General features: G+C 38.3%; 1 protein-coding gene across 1 annotated transcript in view; it reads right to left on the reverse strand.

The window, feature by feature from the left end:
- Positions 1-22,628, reverse strand: part of LOC126259959 (N-acetylgalactosamine kinase) — an 86,637-nt gene that overhangs the window by 24,928 nt on the left and 39,081 nt on the right. Inside the window, exons 7-9 of the mRNA XM_049957070.1 lie at positions 13,672-13,829; positions 7,616-7,756; positions 7,316-7,430 (exon numbers count right to left, since the gene is read on the reverse strand). Coding sequence (XP_049813027.1) covers positions 7,316-7,430; positions 7,616-7,756; positions 13,672-13,829 — 414 coding nt within the window. The remainder of the gene's footprint in view (positions 1-7,315; positions 7,431-7,615; positions 7,757-13,671; positions 13,830-22,628) is intronic.

Consider the following 22,628-nt stretch of genomic DNA (forward strand, 5'->3'; position numbering starts at 1 on the left):
GATGAATACACTAAGCAGATTCAGAAGGATGTGGGTTGCAGTAAGTACTGGGAGATGAAGAAGCTTGCACAGGATAGGGTAGCATGGAGAGCTGCATCAAACCAGTCTCGGGACTGAAGACCACAACAACAACAAATACTGGACAAACGATTCATATAGTCCTGGATCGCTGCACGGAGCATTATCACCACACGCATTTATTTCAGCCAGAAAAATGTGCAGTGGCAGAACATAGTCTTACTGAAGGACATAAAATGTAGATGAGGCACAAGTGGTTGCCCCTGTGCCACGGTATTGAGACTGTGAAGAAAAAGAAGCCATTGCAATCTGGCTATCTGACAATATTATAAATAGAGATAAGGGGTATCCTTTAAGTAAGAGATGGAACCTTGTTCTGTTCGACATTAAGAAACAACAGTCCTTGTTTCGGTCTTCAAAAACCGACAATAGTGTTTGATCTCGATTCATTGTTGCTGTGAGCTTTCACCACCAGTGCACTGTTGTGCCTGTCGCTAGAGGGCAGTTATGCTCGCACACACACAGTGGACCCACAGTTGGTGTGTAGAGGAGTGGCCAAGGTGTGTTTGATTTCAGTTCCGGCAAGATAGTGCGACGGCCTACTCACCTGAAGATGGCGGCCAGGTGGACCGCCGAAATATTGTGTCCAGATGAGGATATGTTCCGGTTGGAGACCTGATATCAATAAACCAATTATTGTGCTGGGAAAGTTTACAGAGCCATATAAGGAAGTGGTTTTGCACCATTCCAATGAGAAAGACACCATCATCAGCTGGTAAGTAGTCATCAACTATGCTGAAGTCAGAATACATGTTTTGATGCTCAGACATGTTGTCTGTTGAACTGCTTCTAGAGTGCAGGAACTGAATTGTCCAACAGGCTGGGTAGCTGGAAGAGTGCTTGTGTGTTAAACTAGGGCCATGTTGGAAATCATAACAGCTTTTGTGGAACTTTCTGTACTGCCCATAGAGACCATGAATGCTCAAATTAATGACCTGCTACCATCAACATGCACACATTGTGTGGTACTAGTGGTCAAATAAGAATTCTTGTGGAAGATGACATATAATGAAATGATCATCAGTTTGGTGTAATGGGTTAAATGGTCCTGCTCAAAAGGGAAAAGGTAATGTGGTGGTTCACAATGCTACAGTACTCATTCCAGTCTGAATTGAGGAAGTCTGAGTGTTACCACAAACACACAAGTTGTCTTCTTCCATTCCCCATTTGCAGCAATCTTCAATGAACCCCAAAACACTTGAATCTTTCTGCCACATGGTGGTCTGGTCTCACTTGGATCCCAGGTTGATGCTTAATTCACTACATAAAGCATGCTATCCCCTGATAGCCACTTGTTTAGATGATGCATGGATGTCAAATTTCTTGTCTGTTTTGCAACCATTCAGCCATGTTTCATAAACACTAGGGGTAGAAGCACAAGATTGATGGTGTACTTAGAAATTTTTAAATTACTCACAGCCACTAACAGGGCAAAATGTGCTAATCTTTTTAAGCCATTTGTACCATCACTCTTCTCATTATCAGCACAGAGTCAACTGAAAGTTTACTAAACCCTTGTCTTAATGTGACAAAGATGTATTCATGCCCACAGTACAGAGAGTAGTCATCATCATGTGCCTGATAAGAAGAGTTTCCTCAGTTAAAACAAAATGATTTACCTTTGTGGAGTTGATCTGAGGGAAAACAGGATGTGAAATTTAAATCATAGAGCTTCCAACTATTGCAGCAATAATGGCTTTTATCTGGCAGGGCATCAAGTCAAATTGACATTCAGATATGGATATCTAATTCCACGGTGCTTCAACACTATGCCCCAATTCACCAACAGTAGTGATTGGCAAACGGAGATGTGATGGTCTCTTGACAATCCGTGAGTAGATGTTTTCAATTTCTGAAATATCTTGGGAATATGGTGGTGAAGGCAACAGTCAAACAGCGCCTGTATAGATGTAGATCAAGACAGCATGAACAACATGCATTCTTGCCTTATATTGTTGGAAGATAACATCACAGAGACCTCAAAGAAAGGGCACAACCACCAGCCTTAACCCTTTCATTGCTGTAGGTGTGTATACACTTCCTGCTATGCCATTCCACAGGTGTTGTGGACTTGTATATGCACACTGCTTGGATTTTCTTTCAGTGCTATGGGCATCTGGAAGTGTTCCGAGCCACTGACCTCTCGCAGCTGCAAGCAAGTTAGTTCCATATCTCAGCGAATAAAAAAGTTTTGGGTATTTATCATACAACATATGTATTTCATTCAGTGTGGTCATTTGCAAAATCCTTGTTTCCATATCTTGAATCATTTATGAGATACGATGATTTTTATGAACACACGATTCGCGATGCGCAAGGATATGAATGGATGCGTCACATGTGACTGCCCTTTGGATGTAAAACCCAATAACTCAAGAATGAAATGAGGCATTCTTCTTCTCTCAATTTTAAATAAAATTTCAATATCTTATCTACAGCTAAAATCAACCATATACAAAGTTTACTTAATGCAAAATCTTTAAAATTTTGCACAATGTTTTACTTAATTTGATGCAGCACAGTAAGTATGACAGACAATGAAGAGAAATTCAATTCTTTCTTGATCGAAGGTATTAGACTGTAAGCTATGCAAAACTCAAATTTTTCCACTAAATAGTTTCCAAAAAACTGGATGGTAAGTATTTCATATTGACCATCTCTCAGCACTGCTACCAGGATTTAGTAAGCAATACAGCCATAACAAAAGCTGCCTCAGCATGGAATGCAAAAATCATGTCTGTAGCAGTGAAAGGGTTAATATGTCAGAAACGTAACAGCTGCTGTCAAAATTACTGGCTATGTGAGGCGATCGAGTTGTGTACCCAATGGCACCATACACCAACGTGAGGTGCTGAGCCCGTATGATGATGGCAAATGCAGTCTGCCAATGTTTGTTCTCCTCAGAGCCTCCACATACATGTACATCCCTTATCACACTGTAGGGAGGACAGGGACTGATGACATTTTTGTGTCCTGTGCTGTCACTGGGTGCACCATTGCCAACATACTTCTTGCTGCTGCTGTTCCTGTGTCAACGGAAGCTGCAACAATTGTCATCATGCTGATATATCATGGTGTTTAAGACATCATTACATGGTCTGTAAGGGCACATGTTTTCCTGACTCAAGGCTGTATGACCATGCAGGACTGAGTCAACAATATGCAGTAATATGGGGCCACAGAAATGCTGCATAGCATTGAGTATGGTCCTCCTGAACCCATCAATTCCATATTCTGTCATGGGGTTCTGACCAATGAGCAACAATATTACAGAATGATAAAATGCAGAGTTGATAAGCTACAATCCTGTCACTGTCTAATTTCACAAGTGCTGGTACATGGTTCTCCATCTTGCATAAGCCATAACATGATTTTCTATCAAACAAACACAATTCAAATGTGATCTCTGCACGAGAAACTCACAGCATAATTTTTCCTTAAATACAGAATACAGATGGCATTACTCCCATTCGTGAGGGGCATTCAATAAGTAATGTAACACATTTTTTCTGGCTTCTTGAAATTGAAGAAAATGCAGAATTTGTGTTGGACATTGTGGAACATTCCCACTTCAGTGTCTATAGTTTCATGAATTCCGATAGGTGGCAGTGCTATATGTAGTCTTCAAAATGGCATCTGTAACAGAGGTACGTTCCAAGCAGAGAGCTGTCAGAGTTTCTTTTGGTAGAAAACCAGAGCTTCTCTACTCATAGGTGCTTGCAGAGTATCTAGTGAAACCTGGAAGTGAAAAATAGTATGGCAAGTCGTTGGGCGAGGCATCTGTCATCATTGCAGCAAGGTCGTGCAAACCTGTCCAATCTCCTGCGTGTCTGTTGGCCATACATAGCTGTGACTCCTGCAATGTTGGACTTCAGGTCTTTGTTGCCACAAAAATGCAAGCAAACGTCTCCTTCTCCACAACAACACAAGGTCTTACACAAGTCTGCGCATCTGAGGGGAGCTCACAAAACTTCACTGGACTGTTATTCTTTGCCTACCCTACAGCTCTGATCTCACACCTACCATGGCCCAATGAAGGATGCACTCTGCGGGAAGCAGTACATGGATGATGGGGAGATTATTGATGCAGCAAGACATTGGTTCTGATGTAGGTCAATAGAGTGTTACCATATGGGCATACAGGCCTTCCAGTAAGATGGTGTAAGGCCGTCACATTGAATGGAGTTTGTGTTGAAAAATAGGGTTTTGTAACCAAAAAAGTGGGGAATAATATGATGTACTGGCATCCTGAATAAAGCTTTTAAAAAAAAAAAAAAGAGTGTTGCATTACTTACTAAATGTGCCTCATACTCTGTGAAGATGTGTTGATATACCACTCATTTGTGTATCCAAGCATGTAGTACACTTCTTGTCAACAGATATAATAATTATAACAGAATTCTAGTTTCTGAAAATACTATCCCTGCAAGTTGACTTTATTCAAAAAATCAGTTTATAGTTTGTTACTGATTCAAAAACTACATAATAAACTAGCTATCTAATTTTAAATTATTTGTAGAATTGGTCCTGTCTGCCACATGTGTAGCTGAATTCAGGTGCTTCTTTGTTTCTAGTCATGTGGGTTTTCTGACTGACCTGTCTTTAGTCCTTAAAATGTAACACTTTCCACTTCTTGTACTTCATTGTTTGGGTAAACTATTTTTACAGTTTCTGACGTTTTATGAGAAGTATTGAACTGTATACAATGAGTTTCTGTAATGCCTCTTCCTCCCAACCACCCTTCTGTCCACCCCACCTTCTCCTTCCTCATCCACAACTTACTTTCACACCTCTCCAACACAACACAACACAACCCCTCATCCCAGTTGGGCTGCAGTGAGTGTTGGAGCAATGTAGTTGGCCAGCAAAACCAATCACTCTCTCTCTCTCTCTCTCTCTCTCTCTCTCTCTCTCTCTCTCTCTCTCTGTGTGTGTGTGTGGGGGGTGGGGGGGTTGATTGTATGGATGGCAGGGGGTGGGGGTGGGGGACTGATAATATCAATCTTCTGCTATCAGATGGCATACAACCTTTCCTCTTTGACACAGCACAGCACTTCTTCTTCTTTTTATGAACTTCTTCCTCAGAAAGACAGTTTATTTCTAAGCCAAGGACTTTTGGGCTTTTATTGGTAACTCTGGAGTGACCTGGCTTTAGTAATAATTCTGGGAGAAACTGTCAGTGTTGCTGAATTAAATTCAGAAGCAGAGGTGACGATTATGTTGGTGGTTACTGAGCCTTACATAGTTTTTTTTTTTTTTTTTTTTTTTTTTACGGTATTAATTTTGTAATTCTGATATCCTGAATCTTCTGCTTCTCTGGTCCACACTGAATGATTATTATTCAAGCATTTAATACAACAAACAGATGGGGTACTTTTGATTTACCCCTCACATATGGGTTTCCCAGATTTTTCACAGAAATTATTGTAAATAGCTGTGGAGTGTTTTTGACATTACATGGGATACCCTTGAAAAATCTTGTGCTTAGTGGCTGTAATACCTAATTTGCTGTTGCGATTTCAATCAGTGGGTTATCATGCCATTTCAATCAGTGGGTTATCATTATGTTTTTCAATGTAACCAGCATTTTCAAAATGCAATATGGGGAGGACTACTCAAAGATGCCTTCTATCCCCTTTATGATAATAATTCAGTTCCGGGAAGCAGAGTGTATTCTATAACTACCTACTACTGCTGATTAGTTTGGAACATGAAAACAACAACTTAAAGACCAGGTTCAAATATCAACAATATTACAAAAAAGATAGATAGCTACTCCCCATAAAGATGGCACAGTCGGTTGCAGACAGGCACAACAAAAGGACTGTTACACATTGAGCTTTTGGCACAACCTTCTTCAGAAAGGAAAACACACATTCACAGAAGCAAGTACACTCCACACACTTATGACTGCTACCTCCAGCTTCTGGCTGGAGCAGCCAGAGAGAGCAATCACGTGCATGATGTGTGCTTGAGAGAGAGAGAGAGAGAGAGAGAGAGAGAGAGAGAGAGAGAGAGAATGTGTGTTTAATTTCTAAAGAAGGCTTTGGCTGAAAGCTCACTGTATGACAGTCTTTCCATTGTGCCTGTCTGCAACAGAATGTGTCATCTCTGTTGTGAGTAACACTCTATCTGTTGCTAATAAGTATAGCATATTTGAGGCCTTTGGGTGCAGCCATTTCCTAATGTATCACCTGAGCTATTTGACTATGTGAGACACGTTTACATTCCACGACAAGCTAGGGAAGGTGATGTTAGTCAAACTGAGCACCACAGATCTGCTCAAGCCACTGGTGTCATTGCCCAGCAATGACTATTTCACCTCAAGAAGCATCCCTCCATTCAGTACAGAGCACATGCATTTGAAATCCATATGGCTAAGCCAAGGTTTCCATTTCTTGTTGTGCCACACAAAATTCCACCATAACAACAATATCTGAATTCCATTTTGGATTTTCCATTGTTTAACATTCCGGCACAGTGTTAGATAGTATCCCACCGTGGTGCTACATGATATTCACTGAAACATATCTTTAGTTCATGTTTGATATGAAACTTGTGGCGTCCAGCAGCGACCAGCTGGTGCTCACCAATCTCCACCATCCAATGAGTTTCCATACGTGCTTGCCATTTAGTATGAATGGTTTATCAATTGCAACAGGGCAATATGCCCCAGAAAGTAGACAGAATAGGCTCCACCACATCAGCACATCAGTATTTTGGGAGAGCCTCTGTCAAATTTGGAAGAAACAGGTGAAAGGATTATCATGGGTTGAAACATTCAAATGCACCACAGGTTTGTTCAAGCAGCACACTTTCAAATAAAGGAAGTTATGCAGGTTACATTACCAATTCAGCCTATAATTTTAGTTTCTATAATCTACACAGCATGAACTTTGCAATTAACTGTACTTCCTCCTCATACTCTCCGAGTATGTTCCTCCCCCCCTGCCTGTGAAACAACGCCAGTAAGGAACACACAATACTGCAACAAAAATAACTTTTGAAGTGCTCAAAAAATTTGAAGGAGTGTATGCTGAAAGAAAGAAATTAAGCTTGGCTCATTAGTGTATCTAAAACTAACTCACAATTTTCTGTTACATACATAGCGTCTGTATCATATACAACATTCAATTTTGTGAAGTCTTTAGAAGAATCTTAGCAAATGCATCAAATTCAATAAAATGCTGAAGTCTTTAGAAACTTGATTTTTAACTAAACATTAGTCTTAACAAACCCTGAAACACATGGAGGGCCCTCTGTCGAAGTTTGAATTTGCTGATGTGTGTGGTGTTGTTAGTCAGAGAGTACTCGTGTAGCTCTTCTTCACTCACCTCAAGCTCGTTGCAAATCTGTAAATTTATTTATGTAGTCAGCATTATTTTTGCTGTATCAGAAACAGAGTGCATACTTATGTATATAGACCAAATGTTAACGGTAAACAAAATCATAAGGATCAAAAATTCTGTTTAACTACCTGTACTACACAATCCTAAAATAGCTATAAAAAACATAAGTAGTGCCTGCTGAGACATACCTCTTCTTTCGTGTACGGCTCTTCATGTAATGCACTGCACACAACTTCAGATACTTCTTCAAGACTTAATCCCATTTTCTTCTGAAGATCAGACAACTGAGTTATCTCTCTCCATTTCAAATTATGTTTTTTTGCTATAATCTGAAAAAAGTACCCATCTAGTTGGCAATGCTGTCATTTATATTAAATACAATGTACTGATACTATTATGAAACTGCAACTGAGGTGGGAAACTAAGAACCAGTTTACATGAAGAGACTACGTGGTAAAACTAAGTTTCAAAACTTTGCTGCCAGTCTTTGTAAATGCAGGGAGTGCAGCGGCAAAAATCGTTGGCAAAAACTATTCAGTTTCGGAGCATTCAAATTTCCATGACATGAAACTATCTGGTATGTGCAGTTTTGCTTTACATGATGTTTCAATAAATGCAAGAAAGTGGTGAATTGAGGAAATGGTTGGCTTTTCAGCAGTTACACTATGCACAGGTCCTTGTAGGGTGTTAATGATAATTATTATTAAAAGAACAGTGTGCAATGCAGTGCAGCACTTGAGACAGTTTTTGTGGTATTAACATCAAATGATTGATGATGTTTGAATTACTGACCAAAATACATTCCGTAAGAAACAGTAACACATCTAAGAATAATATAGAGTCCTTTCTGCGTTTAGAAAAGAAATCAATGCTCTCACTCAATATGAAGTCACCCTGAAAAGCTTGACTGAATAGCAAGCTTTGCTAAAAGCACAGCTGTGGAAATGCTGAAGTTATCCAAAGTACATTATGTGGAGTTAACGGTGAAAATACACAATTCAGTCTATGTGAACAAAAAGATTTTACAACTGAAAGTCGGAGAAAATAAACTTACCAAATAGGTGACATCCCCGAAGACGTGGAACTGAAATCACTCTAGAGAGGGAAGGTCACTGCACCTGACGTGGTACCAATACAAATCTACATAAAATATGCGAAAGAATTCACTTTTCTTCTAGAAGCAGTGTACTGTAGGTCTTTGAAGGAGCGAAGTGTTCCTTATGATTGGAAAAAAAAAAACACAGGTAATACCAGTTCCCAAAAATGATCATCAAACAGAGGCACAAAACTATCTGACGTTGGTCAGTCGTAAAGTTTTGGAATATGTTTCAGCTCATGTAGTACGACACTGCTGGAGGCCAAAAAACTGCTCAGTAGGAAGCAACATGCTTCACTGGATGAAACCCAGCTTGCTCTGTTCATCCAAAAGATTCAGGAATATATAGAATAGATAAAGGTGCCCTTGTAGATTTTGTGTTCCTTGACTTCTGGAAAGCATTTGATACAGTTCCATACTGCAGCCTAATGATCAGACTATGAGCATATGGAATATCTGACCAACTGTTTAATTGTATTGAAGAGTTTCTAGCAAACAGAACACAGTATGTCAGTCTGAATGGAGAGAAGTTTTCAAATATAAAAGTAACTTCAGGTGTGTTCCAGGGGAGTGTTAAAGGATCATTATTTTCACAATATATATAAATGACCCAACAGATAATGTCAGAAGTTACATGAGGCTTTTTGCAGATGATGCTGTAGTATAGATAGAGAAGTTGCAATGCTAGAAAATTGTAGCAAAATGCAGGAAGATCTGTAGAGCAACAACAATTGGTGTAGAAGTGACAAATGACCCTTAACATAAGGAAATGTAATGTATTGTGAATACATAGACAGAAAGACATATTACTGTATGATTACACAATTGCAGAACAATCATTGGAATCAGTTACTTCCTTAAAATATCTAGGAGTATGCATACAGAGTGACTTGAAATGGAATGACCACATAAAATCAATCACAAGTACGGTAGATGCCGCACAGATTCATTGGAGAAATCCTCAAGAAGTTTAGTCCATCAACAAAGGGAGTAGCTTACAAAAGACTCATTCAACCAATACTTGAATATTGCTTCTCAGTATGGGATCTGCACCAGATCAGACTGATAGAGGAAATAGAGAAGTTTCACAGAAGAACAGCACACGTCATTACAGTTTCATTTAGTATCCACAAAAGCATCAGATAGATGATCAATCACCTGAGCTGGCAAACACTGTAAGGGAAGTCTTCTGTATCAAGATGTGGATTATTGTTAAAGTTCTGAGAGTGTATGTTCCTAGATGAATCTTCAAATACATTGCTTCATCCTATGTACATCTCATGAGAAGGCCATGAAGATAAAATTCGAGAGATTCATGACCACATGGAGGCTTACCAGCAATTATTCTTCCTGCAAACTATGCATGACCAGAACAGGAAAGCAGGGAAGTGATGTGGTATGGATACAATTAGAGAGATTTGAGCCCACATGGAGGCTTACCAGCAATTATTCTTCCTGCAAAATACGCACGCCCAGAACAGGAAAGCAGGGTAGTGATATGGTACACAAAGTACTTCCCTCGACACACCGCAAGGTGCCTTGTGGATTATAGGTGCAGATGTAAATGTCATTATATAAGTTGGCAATTGTGGATTTTGGAACACAAAATGGATACTCTAGAGGTGAATAAGAATCTACACAAGTCAAAGAAGTGCTCTGAGATCTGTATTTTCAATTCCTAAGTTAAGCATCATGCATTACAATATCTTCTTTTCTTATTGAACATTGTTACAAAGATCTCTAAACTGCTCTGACATCATTCTTATGTAGCTGACTTTATCAAATCACAAATTCAAACATATATGTCCTCCTCCTTTTGTACTGGTTTCAAGCAGACAGCATAACCTCCATCACAACTAATTTACCATCACAACTTTCATTTTAGAGATGACAATGATGCTCCAGCACTCACAAAACATCAAAAATGAAGGGTACAATGATGTCACCATGTAGATAGGCATTTAAAAAATTAATCTGCAACACCTGTGTCACAAAGCAATTTTTACAATCCAGATGCTCTGTGTAAACCACATTTAACAGAGCCAGATTAGCTGCTAGAAGATAGAGGGATTACATTTTTTGCTGAATTTCTCATCACAGAAAATGACCAAGACAGCAATCTATTGCAAGATGGTAGACAATCTCAGAAAACAATCGAGATGTACTTTGATGCATAAGATTGAAGATGCTAGTGTGTTAGAAGTCTGGAAGAGACTTGATCCAACAGTAGATGAAAAATGGCTGCTGCTGCTGCTGCTATTGTTGATGATAATGATGATGACTGTATTTTAGCAATATTAGCTATTTCTCATCACACTGACACACTCTTTGTATAACTCGTCCTTGCAGTGGTCTGAGAATTAAACAAGGGTAATACTCCTGAGTCCTCCCATGTAGAGGAGTATTTGACTGCAGATTTCAACATTTCCGTTTCTGCAAAACAGAGTTATTATATGTACAAGAGTAAGATGAGAAAGGATTTGAAGTAGAAACTTTTTGAACGTGCATCCAATTCATCAGATCTCGCAAATGCTGACTTCCATCTGCCCCCACATCTAAAAAAGTTATGGCTGGAGAACATTTTTAGTCAACAAAAAATTTGCAGCAGCCTTAGGAGGATATTTTTTACCCCTTCAAGTCACAATATAAGGCTCTATCAATTCCCTTGAAAATACCTTTCAAGTCCTTTGCTATCTCTGACAGAATTAGTGTCATCAGCAAACCTCAATGTGTTCATTTCTGCTCCTTGAACTTTAATTCCCTTCCAACATTTTTCCTTGGTCATCTCTACTGCTTGATCAGTACACAAATTATAACATTGGGAACAGACTACAACTGTTTCTCACTCTTCTCAACTACTACACCCCTTTCATATCTTCCAACTCTCATAACTGCAAACTGGTCTCTACATATGTTGTACATGATCTTTCACACTCTGTATTTTATCCCTGTTATGTTCAGAATTTCAAAGAGCGTATTCAACTCAATGCTGTCAGAAGCTTTCTAAGTCTAAAAATGTTATAAACATAGTTCTGCCTTTCTTTAACTTATCTTCTAATATAAATCATAGGGACAGTATTGTCTCATGTGTTCCTACATTTCTATGGAGACCAAACTGATCCTCTCCAAGGTAGGTTCTATCAGTTATTCCGTTCTTCTGAAAATAGTTCTCGTCAGTATTCTGCAACCATGATTTATGAAACTGATAGTTCAATAAAATTCACATTAGTTGTTAATTGCTTTCTTTGGAACTGGAACTATTACATTGTTCTTAAAATCTAAGGGTATTTCAACTGTCTCATCTATCTTGCATAGCAAGTGAAGTATGTTTCTGTTACCCCAATCTACAGTCACAAAAACTGTTATCACATGCTAATTTTTGTGATGATAAACGGTAATAAAAGAAACTAATTCTACATACTCTGGATCACTGATTCTATTTGCAACTATGCTGCAGCTTTTGAAACAAGTGAAACAATTTTGTCATGGCTGACTCACCCACGAATCACATAATTCTGAGGGAATGTTGTCTACCCCATGAAATTTGTTTTGATTTAGGTGTCTCGCAGGCTCATCAAATTCTTCTCACAGAATCAAATCTCCCACTTCACTTTCATCTACTTCTTCTTCATCAGCCTTCCCTTCTTTGCTTACAAGGGGGGAGGGGGGGGGGGGGGTCCACATGGGTAGGATTGACTTTTTGAAACCATCTATATGGTGGTGTACATAAGGTCAAAAACTTTAATTGAGAATGGTGAATTTGGCTATGAGCTAAGTATATTTGGCCATTTACCCCAGTCACAGAGGGGTAAGCAGTGCAGTCACTGCTGGGTTAGAAGATGTGAGATGGCAATGTCCGGTCTTGACAGCTCATGTGCATACCCAACTCACACTAATTGCCTGCTATGGTATAAATTTTGACATAAAAGTAATGCGGATTCATAAATTTGCATTACAGAGATGGTTATCTAGAAATACAATACTTATTGTAACAAGGGACATTAAATTAATTAAGGTTCTTGTAGTACAGTACAGTACAGGACAGGAAAACTGGCATTTAAATCACTTCTCAAACTTTTGTGATCATGCCTAGTATTCAAGAGTGCATTTAAATATAAATACAATTACTGTTATTAATCAGTTTATCATCCACTCACACACACAACACTTTGTCACACAGTTAAATTGTCACAAGTTCGGGGTTGCTGGAGGTGGCAGCAATCTGAAGTAGAGAACAATTGAACAAAGTCTTTCAAATGGTGTCGACTTTTAACAATCAGCACTTTCAGGCTGGTGGCCAGCATATTACGTCTTCACTATCTTTATGTTATCTCAAAACACATTAATTTATGTAAGTTACCAACTAATAATATGATCGGTACATTTGTGGCCTGAGGTATCACCCCACAATGTCAGTATTGGCTTTTGAGCAAAAAAGTTTGACAGCCACTGCTCCAGAGTGTCACACATAAGTCTTTCATCAATTATTCACAAATGAGGGTCCACTTTGAAGAATGGCTTCAGGTTGTGATACCTGGGACCCTACCCTATCATGTTGTATAGATAGTTTCAAAAAGTATATCCCATCCTGGGAATCTCTCCTTGTTAGTACTAACTTGCCCTCTGAGGTCTTTCTATATGTAAAGTTACTTCTCTTTTCTATCCATTTCTATGTGCAATTATTTCTGTGGTGTGTCAAATTACGTGCTTATGTACCTACATTACTTGGAGAGCTACACTTTTATTTTTTTTTTTACAAAAATATGTCAAACGATAAAATGATATTTTTAAATATATCAAATTTAAGAACTTTATTAAATGCTGAGTGGAGAAGAAAAAGCAATGTCATAATTCTGTTAACACATATGTAGAAAATTTCTTGCAAGTCATAAATTGTCTGCTGAAATCACACATCAACGGAAAATCAGAGTCAAGATTGAAAAATAAGTACATAGGGATTTTGTTTAATTCCTGTGGCAGAATAAAATTTTTTTAACAACTTTACCAATGTAAATACTGTTAATTTGAGAACTAATACATGGATTTTTCCAGCTACAGTATACTCACGTTATTTTGTTAACTTCAATGACAACCATAAGATATTATAATCAACCTTACGCTCTTGTGAATAATATTAATGAGAAATACCTGGCCAGCTAAACGGCATTCTGCTACACGACAGTTGTAGTCATGGGTTGCAGCTTTATTCACAACACTAAGAGAATGAGCTATTACAAAAACTGCGCCACTTGGAAGTTTAATGTTTTCAGCTCTTAAAGGATTGAATTCAATGTGCTTGGCAGATCCTAGAACAAGATAAAAATAACTAAATCAATACAAAACTTTTTATTACAAAGCGTTCTGTAAAAAATAATAATCAATCACCATAAAGGAGGCTGCATGGCAATGAGAATAATTCCAAAACAAAAGAAGTAGAGAACAGCAGCTTCTTGTCACAAAAAAACAGACAGTATGCAATTATTAATCATAATTTTCATTTCTCATATGCTTATGTGGTGCAATACAAATGGCATCAAAATCATGAGGAGTCAGGGAATTTTTACACTGAGCATATTATTAATTAATCTAAAACTTAGCATACACTTGGTAATTTGTAACTCACTAGGACAGTAACAAAGAATAACAAATATGAACATGGGTATTCACTTCATTTGATCTGTCGTTTAATTTTGATTCACACTCTTGGTATACTATAGGCATTGCACTGTATTGGGGGACAAAAATTCCACCATGCAGCTATCAAATATGTTTATGTTGCTCTAAAGAGTAGAAAAATGTAATCTCACTGAATTTTATTTACTACAATCTTTTGAAATAATTTTGCTAATGAAGTGCAGTATGAACACAGGAATGTTTCATCACCTAATTGTAGTTTAATGAATAGTCATCCATACTTAAATGTGCCTATCTGTCATTTAGCACTTTGTCTTCACATGAAGTTGTAGTGATTTCAATCAACTATTGTTTATTAGCTGGTTATTCTTTATTTGAACAGATTAAAAAGTAAATTGTACAGAATTTAGTATTTCTCATGAAGCACCACAAAAAGCAAACATATATTTTTCCCCTGCTCTTTCTACTTAACACCCAAGAGCAAGACAGTAGGTAAAGTTGCCTGTGTGGGAAATACCGGCTTCATGTGGAGTCCAACCACTAGAAGAGTTTGTCTGCATTACTTGTTTATAACAGTCTGTTTTATTGAAAACTGAAGACATTTGAGTTTGAAGAGTAATCTGCTGGTATTACAGGGAGCCTATGAAAGAAGACTAATTTCCCTTTAGAATTCCCAATTAAAATAGTAGTGATGCAGACAGAATACCATGACCCCCCCCCCAAGGAGTACGAAGGCATGGTGGTTCACTTTCTGTCGCTGAAGGCTTGCTAACTTGCTAACCACCCACCCCCCCCCCACCCCCCCAGCATTACACCATGTGGGAAGATTATTTATGATTAGATGCCAATGCAGCATTTTATCAAGCGACTTGACGTGCCTCTGCCCATGGGCAGCTAATAATTCAACAGGAGGACACTATAAATAGGCAGACTCTATGACCCACCCAGTAATGACACTGGACTGTTCAGTGAATCCTGCAAATGCAACAGGCCTTTGCCAAGTTGAAATTGGTTCCCCTGACCACAGATGAGCCTACTGCAAGGATGCTGCACAGGCATCAGCTGGTTAACATCACCGTTTGCATCATCAGCATGCCTTCTCTTAGCAGTGTGTGAGGTCTTCAGGGATGGTCACCTCTGCTACACCAAGTATGAAGCTGCTGTGCCAACTGGATGAGGACATGCATCTGTGTCTGCACCAGTTTGATGTAACAACATAGAGTTTTACTATGATTTGTATTTTTAGCTGCTGTCCCCCACCTCTGATAGACTTCTGATTCCCTTGCCCACTGATCAAACCCACAATGCCTAGGTGACAGACTGGCTACATCATCTTGTCTGGCCAAATGGATACTCCTTCACCTTTTTCATGGAAGCTGCCTGTTACAAAATCATGGCTTCAATGACATTCTACTTAAATGGAGTTTACCAATAGTCTTCATCCCTTACACCATGTGAATGCCACAAAGTTTTGTTGTAGTTATTGTGGCAAAATCAAAATGCAAAATTTTACAGCAAATTCAAAATGAACTCCTTTTCTCAACAGCGTGACCAAAAAACTGTTCAAAAAAGTTCTTCCAGTTATGAGGGGTGGAATTAAGATGTTCAGGTTACTGCAAAATTATATCAAAGATTAAAAACATTGTTCAGGGAGAATTTTGATGCAGCAGTTCCTGAATTCGATTATGTGGCTGATGAACACTGTAAAACAACTCTCTCTGAAAACCTTGAGTTCATGCCAGTGGTCACTTGAGAAGCAGACAGACCAAACAAATACCACTACTTCTTCTTCTTCTTCTTCTTCTTCTTCTTTTCCTACACTTCAAGTATTAGGCTTACGCTTGCTATGGTGCACATCTGTTTCTTGCCCTTCCCAGACTTCTCGGCCTTTGAGGTTCTAATTTCTGACTTTGTAAAGTATTCTGCCACTGTTCAATCTGCCAAAATGTTAATTCCATTTTCTTCTGTTGTCTTCAGTTTTGTTTCGTACATTAAATATGTTTAATTCCTTCCTAATGTCATTGTTTTTTTATCTCTCTACTTCGGTGTATGAACTTTCACAGCTCTAAGAAATATCATTTCAGCTTCCTGGATCTCACTTCCTTATGATTTGTGAATGGCCCAAAATTCACTTCCACAGAGTAGTGTGGGGATGGCCATTATTTTATAAAAACTTTATTCATGCTATTTCTCTCTCTCTCTCTCTCTCTCTCTCTCTCTCTCTCTCTCTCTCTCTCTCTTTTCTGAACTGTTCATTGTTTCACAAATATTTTCAAATTTTGCTACTTTCTTATCTATATCTTTGTCATACTCTAGTGTGGTATCACATCCTACATAATTAAAATGGCTGACCTGTTCTACTACTGTACTCCTTATCACTATTTTTGCTCTTAAGGCATCCCATATACATTGCATTAAACCAGGTTTCAAATGACCAGTAGAGCTTTACTGTAAATGGCTTTATTGAAGTAACTTCCAGTTATGTCCATTTGATTGTGCCACTGGAAGTCATAGGCCAAGTGATTTTTGAAGATCTCCCAAAACATTAAAGTAGTGGATAACCCACAAAGATTATACAAACAGCTAACAGACACTATTAGTAATGAGCTGATTGGGTCATGTACTGTTCAATAATGGCATCCTCATGTTGAACATCAAGCAGCCTTTAAGCTTCACAGATGTGTCCATCAATCATGTATGTGTTGTTGTCCACAATTCTCAACTGCTGGAATTACATATGGTCACACAAACATCAAACCACCTGGAAAAACAAGACTTATACAGCTGTGTTCAAAATTGGCCCAAATTAACAGTATATAAATGTTTCAAGGCATCACTGCACATGCGCGGGCATTTATTTACTGGATCTATGAGATTACATTTTTTGGACACTTTCCTTCTCTTATCACAGATATAATAATGAGTGAGCCAAGAGACATGTTGCCTTCATCTAAGCAGTCAATAGTAAGCACCACTGGCTCCCCAATATATTTTTCTGTTAAATATATAGCTTAACTATTAAAACCATTTAGGGAAGTGTACCCATCACACAGGTAACTCCATGGAGTTTATTGAGAGACTTAGTGGCCTCAGGCTTAATAGTATTGGTTAGTTTTGATGCAGTATCACTATATACCACAGTACCTTTAGAAGACTCCTCCTCTCTCATTCCCCAATATTTTGACAAAGAGATTACTGTTTCAATTGTGTGCCAATGTCATCTTATTTTCTATTCAGTGATGAATTTCATGAACATACTGACAGAGTCATCATGGGAAGCCCTCTGCCCAATATAATGGCTGATTTATTTATGGGAGATTTTGAGGGCAAGGCACTTGATTCTGTAAGTTTTAAACCTCTAGGTTTCTAGAGATAAGTGTACAATGCAGGAAGGATGACTTATAACAATTTTTGGAGATTTTTAATTTCATTCATGCAAGTATTTAATTAACCATGGATATAGAAAAATATGGCTTCTTCCCATTTCTGGAATTCCTAGTTCATCATGAAGTTGATTCTGAAGTACGGCACACAGAATATTGCAGATCCATTGTCACAAATCTATATTTACATACCAATAATTGCTATCAATCTTTACAAATCACTAGTATCTTAAAACATTGGTGCTAAGAGCACACAGTGTCCCAGAGAAAAATTCCCTTCAGCATGAACTTTCAAAGCTGAAAAGCAGTTTCAAAGTGAATGGATATTCCCAGCAACAGGTTCACAAGTTATTTCTCATTTCTCTGGTCTGTGATCAGGAAGATGAGTGTATGTTTGAGAAAAGAGCACCCACATTGGACAGAATCGCAATCGGCATGAAATCTCAAGTCAGTAGTGCTTCTGCCCTAAATGGGTGCTCTTTCTTCAAACATTCACTAAATATTCAAGAAACACTGCAAAGTGATCTCCTGCCCTCCTACACAGGCTGCCCTACTGAATTCTGTATAGGAAGACATGGTGTTCAAAAGTTGAGGTGTCCCATGTTCCTTGTGGGAGTTGTGATATTTCATACATAGGCCAAACAACCGGATTGGTTTGTGAGAGATGCACTGAAACAAAAAATACACCAATTGGCTACAACTATGAAAGTGTGCAGTGATGAAACATTATCTGTTCAATGCTTTCTGTCCAGAGAGTAGCTCTTGCATTATCTCAAGCCAATACAGATTGCACATAGTGATAATTAAAAAGGTCATGCCACCCATAGGATGTAGTACAGCTGATAGGGCAAAGCACATGGAGAGCTAACGAAAGTCAAAGACAGTATGAAAAGTTTACAAAGTCTGTTGCTACTGATCACCCTACATTACCAATAGTGTACCTTAGGTGCACAACTCTTGTAGTGTTCGTTAATGGCACAAGGACACTAATCAATGGTACAAATTCCATCTTACCAGGCAGTTCAGATGACAGATGAAATGGCCTACAGCTGGTTCACAACAAACAGTTTAAGTCTTATTCTAACAAAACATAATATTATGCAATTTTAAACACAGACAGAATGCCTGCTAGCACCAGAAGACGACATTTTTGAGTCATCAGTCTCCTCTCTTGTGAAACCTCTTCATCTCAGACTAGTGCTTGCACCCTATATCCTAAATTATTTGCTGGATGTATTCCAATTTCTGTTTTCCACTACAGTTTTTCCCCTTTACATCTACCTCTAGGTCTCTCTGATATCTTAACACTAGTCCTGTCATCCTGTGCTGCCTTCTTATCATAGTTTTCCATATGTGCCTTTCTTCACCAATTGAGCAGAGCACCACTCCCTTTTTTTATCTTATCAGTTCACCTAATTTTCAGCATCCTTCTATAGCACTCCATCTCACAAACTTCAATTCTTTTCTTTGTCCGCTTTTTAAGTCCCGCTTGCGTCGTCATTATGTGTTACTTTGTTTCCAAGATAGCAGAATTGGTCTACTTCGTAGTCCCCAATTTTGACATGAAGTTCATTGCTACTCTAATTTCTGTTTCTCTTTCATAGGTTTACTCTCAATCCATATCCTCTACTCACTAGACTTCACTCCATTCAACAGTTTGTTGCTCTGCAGAGGTTCCAGACACTGAAGGGTTTGAAAAAAGGCACTGGTCCAATGAGTGCTGTGGGTCTGGAGAAAATGATTCGGCAATTCGAAAAGACGGGTTCTTTTGGTGTGCAACCTGATAGAGGAAGGAAACGAATTGATTCAATGTCAGTGGAAGCAGTGGCCACAACAGTGCAGGAGGAGATGAGTGGTGGTGTGCAAACGTGTAGTGCATGGAGAATTGCCCAAACATTGGACATACCCATGAGCACGGTGTGTAAAATCCTACGAAACATTCTTCTTTGCTATCCATTCAAAATTACCCGTGTGCACAAGTTGCTTCCTGTTGATCTGCCAGCACAAGCAACCTTTACTTTAAAATTTCTTGCTCACATAAAAGTGGACAATGATTGGCCGTGGAAGATTTCATAGACAGACGAAGCCCACTTCCATCTGACAGGATATGTCAATACACAGAATTGTCAAATATGGGCAACGGAAAATCCACACAAAAATCAACCAGTACTACTTCATCCTGAAAAGGTCACTGTGTGGTGTGAGTTTACAGCATCATTTATCATAGGGTCAAATTTTTTCAAAGAGGCAGGTGCTTCCGGTCCTGTTACCTGTACCGTCACTGGTAAGTGCTCTGAGTGTCTTTTGCGCAACCATGTCATTCCAGCTCTTCAACAGCAGGGATGTGTGGCTAGGTTCATTTTTATGCAAGATGGCAAAAAGATGTTGTGTTCAGTGTTCCGACTGCAAACTTAGCTGCACTGAAGGCACGCATTGAGCAACACATTCTGAACATGGCCCCAGAAACACTTCGATCAGTTGTGGAACATGCTGTTTCTCGATTTCAGCTTTTTGTAGAAAATGGTGGACAGCACATTGAACATGTTTTGCATCAGTCACATGGAAATTAATAATCTTCTTTGATTTTGACTGATGCTTTTTATGTGGTTTTTGGCCTCAGGACAACAAAAAACTGATGTGATTGATGCTTTTTATGTGGTTTTTTGCTTCAGGACAATTAAAAACCGATTTTTCCCATCCAATGTTATATGACCTTGCTGTGGTGGATAGACTTGTGTAACTAACAGTATCACACCTGTACACCCATGCACACTGAGTAGCACAGTTTCTTTAATGTCAAATGTACACCTTAGGCATTGTTGTACGATTCATTTGTCATTTGTAGTAGATGATGCTTACAGCGCCATCTAATACTACATTTTTTAACTGTTTATTTTTCTTCTGCCATACGTTTTCCCCCTTCTCCGATAATATTCTGTTGCAATTTGATGTCATTCTGACGAGTGGTATTATTTCTATGGCAGTTTGGAAGTTTAACTTTAATTATAATCACCTTGTATATTACCCATCTTTCCCAGTTGTTCACAATTATTTTTCTAAGAATTTCAAACCTCTTGTACCATTTTACACTGTCAAATACTTTTCCCAGGCCAACAAATTCTATGAATGTGTCTTGATTTTTCTTCATCGCCGCTTCCATTATCAAGCGTGAAGTCGGAACTACATCCTTGATGTCTTTACTTTTCCTAACACTAAACTGATCAGCATCTAACAGATTCTCAGTTCTCTTTCCCATTCTTATGTTTCTTATTCTTGTCACAGCTTGGATGCATGACATCTTAAGCTGAATGTGCAACAGTTCTGCACCTATCTGCCCTAGCTATCTTTGGTATTTTGTGGGTGATATTTTTTGAAAGTCCAAAGGTACGTCACCAGTCTCACAGATTCTACACACTTGACTCAAATAGTCGTTTGGTGGACATTTTCCCCAATTATTTTATAAATTCTGATGGAATGTTACCTATCCCTTCTACTTTATTTGATCTTAAGTCTCCCACAGCTCTTTTAAATCCTGACTCTAATATTGGATCCGCTATGTCTTCCTTATCGACTCCAGTTTCTTTGTCTATGAACTGTATTGTATTGAGTTATGTACTCTGGCAGCAAAGGTATTCAACAAATTCCCTTATAACATAAACAAAGAAATAGGGAACCACCAACCAGTTCAAACAAAAATAAAGAAAATGTAACTCATTAGCCACTCTTTTTATAAATTGTCCAAACATCTGGACTCAGTGGCTGAAAGTTCTGTTATATATATGGCACGTACCAGTTTGTTGCAAATCTACATCACAAGTAATTAATTGCTATCTGTAACCAGGAATCTGAATTCACAGATCTAAATACTTAATTTCTTTGAAGAATTCGAATGTAATCAAGTCAATATTAACCCAAAATAGACCATTTTTCTGCAAAAAGCAAAGTTTCCAGATTCGAGTCCCTATCTGGCAAACAGTTTATATCTACCAGGGGGTTTCAAATCAGCACATACTCTAATGAAGTGTGAAAATTCATACTAGAACAATCCCCTAGGCTGTGGCTACACCAATTCTTCTCAGTATCCTTTCTTTCATGAATGCTAGTTTCACACAATTTGCTGGAGAACTACTGTGAAGTTTGAAACATAGGAGAGATTTACTGGCAGTAGTAAAGTTATGAGGACAGGTGGTGAGTCATACTTGGATAATTCAGTCAGTAGTGCATTTTCCCATGAAAGGCAAAAGTTCTGAGAGCAACTCCCAGTTTGATGGACCATTTTAATCTGCCAGGCCCCCTGTTGTTTAATGGTATAAATATACTTGCGTCAGTGTGAATTTCCCTCAAGCCAAAATCCAGACTTCTGCAACACCCCATTGAAGAGTGAAAATTTATTCTGGAAGTATGTACATATTTACATGACTGTATACATAACATGTTTTTCAATGTATTAAGTTTAAAAATCTTATGCCATAGTATAATGATCTTTAGATGAATAAATTATTATATTATGTAATACTACACTACAATTTCTCCACAGAAATGTACTTCATCTTAAATCCTTGGTGCAGAATTACTGGTTTTTTCACATTTTTGAAGAAGTTGCTGCTTTTGAATAATCTCTCATACGTCTAAATTTTCTACTACGTTCATCATTTTCCATCTGCAAGAACTTTAATCTGAAAACTATTTTATACCCCAAGTAACCGCAGCAGATATTTTAATGTTGTGAATATATTTAAGACATTCCTTCACTAATTTTAATATCTGCAAAATGTGGTGACTCTGTACTTTGCTTTTTACCACCTAGGTTCACCTGATGATGTCGGTTAAAGACACAAAAATGGTCATGTTTCAATAAACAACAATTTAACCTGCTGTAAGCGGAGTTCTTCCTAAAACTTAAATCTGTTTCTCCATATATTCTCCGCATACTCCTCAATGTAGTTAATTGGGGGGGACCAGTAATATGCTTGTGCCTTTGCAAATAAACAACATTCCAGGAGTTACAGACAAAATGATTATCCCATTACTACGATTATACAACATGCCACTAAAAAATTTATTACAGAAATAGAACTTCAGTAACAA

The sequence above is a fragment of the Schistocerca nitens genome, chromosome 5 (assembly GCF_023898315.1).
Source record: "Schistocerca nitens isolate TAMUIC-IGC-003100 chromosome 5, iqSchNite1.1, whole genome shotgun sequence".
Classification (NCBI taxonomy): Eukaryota; Metazoa; Arthropoda; class Insecta; order Orthoptera; family Acrididae; genus Schistocerca; species Schistocerca nitens.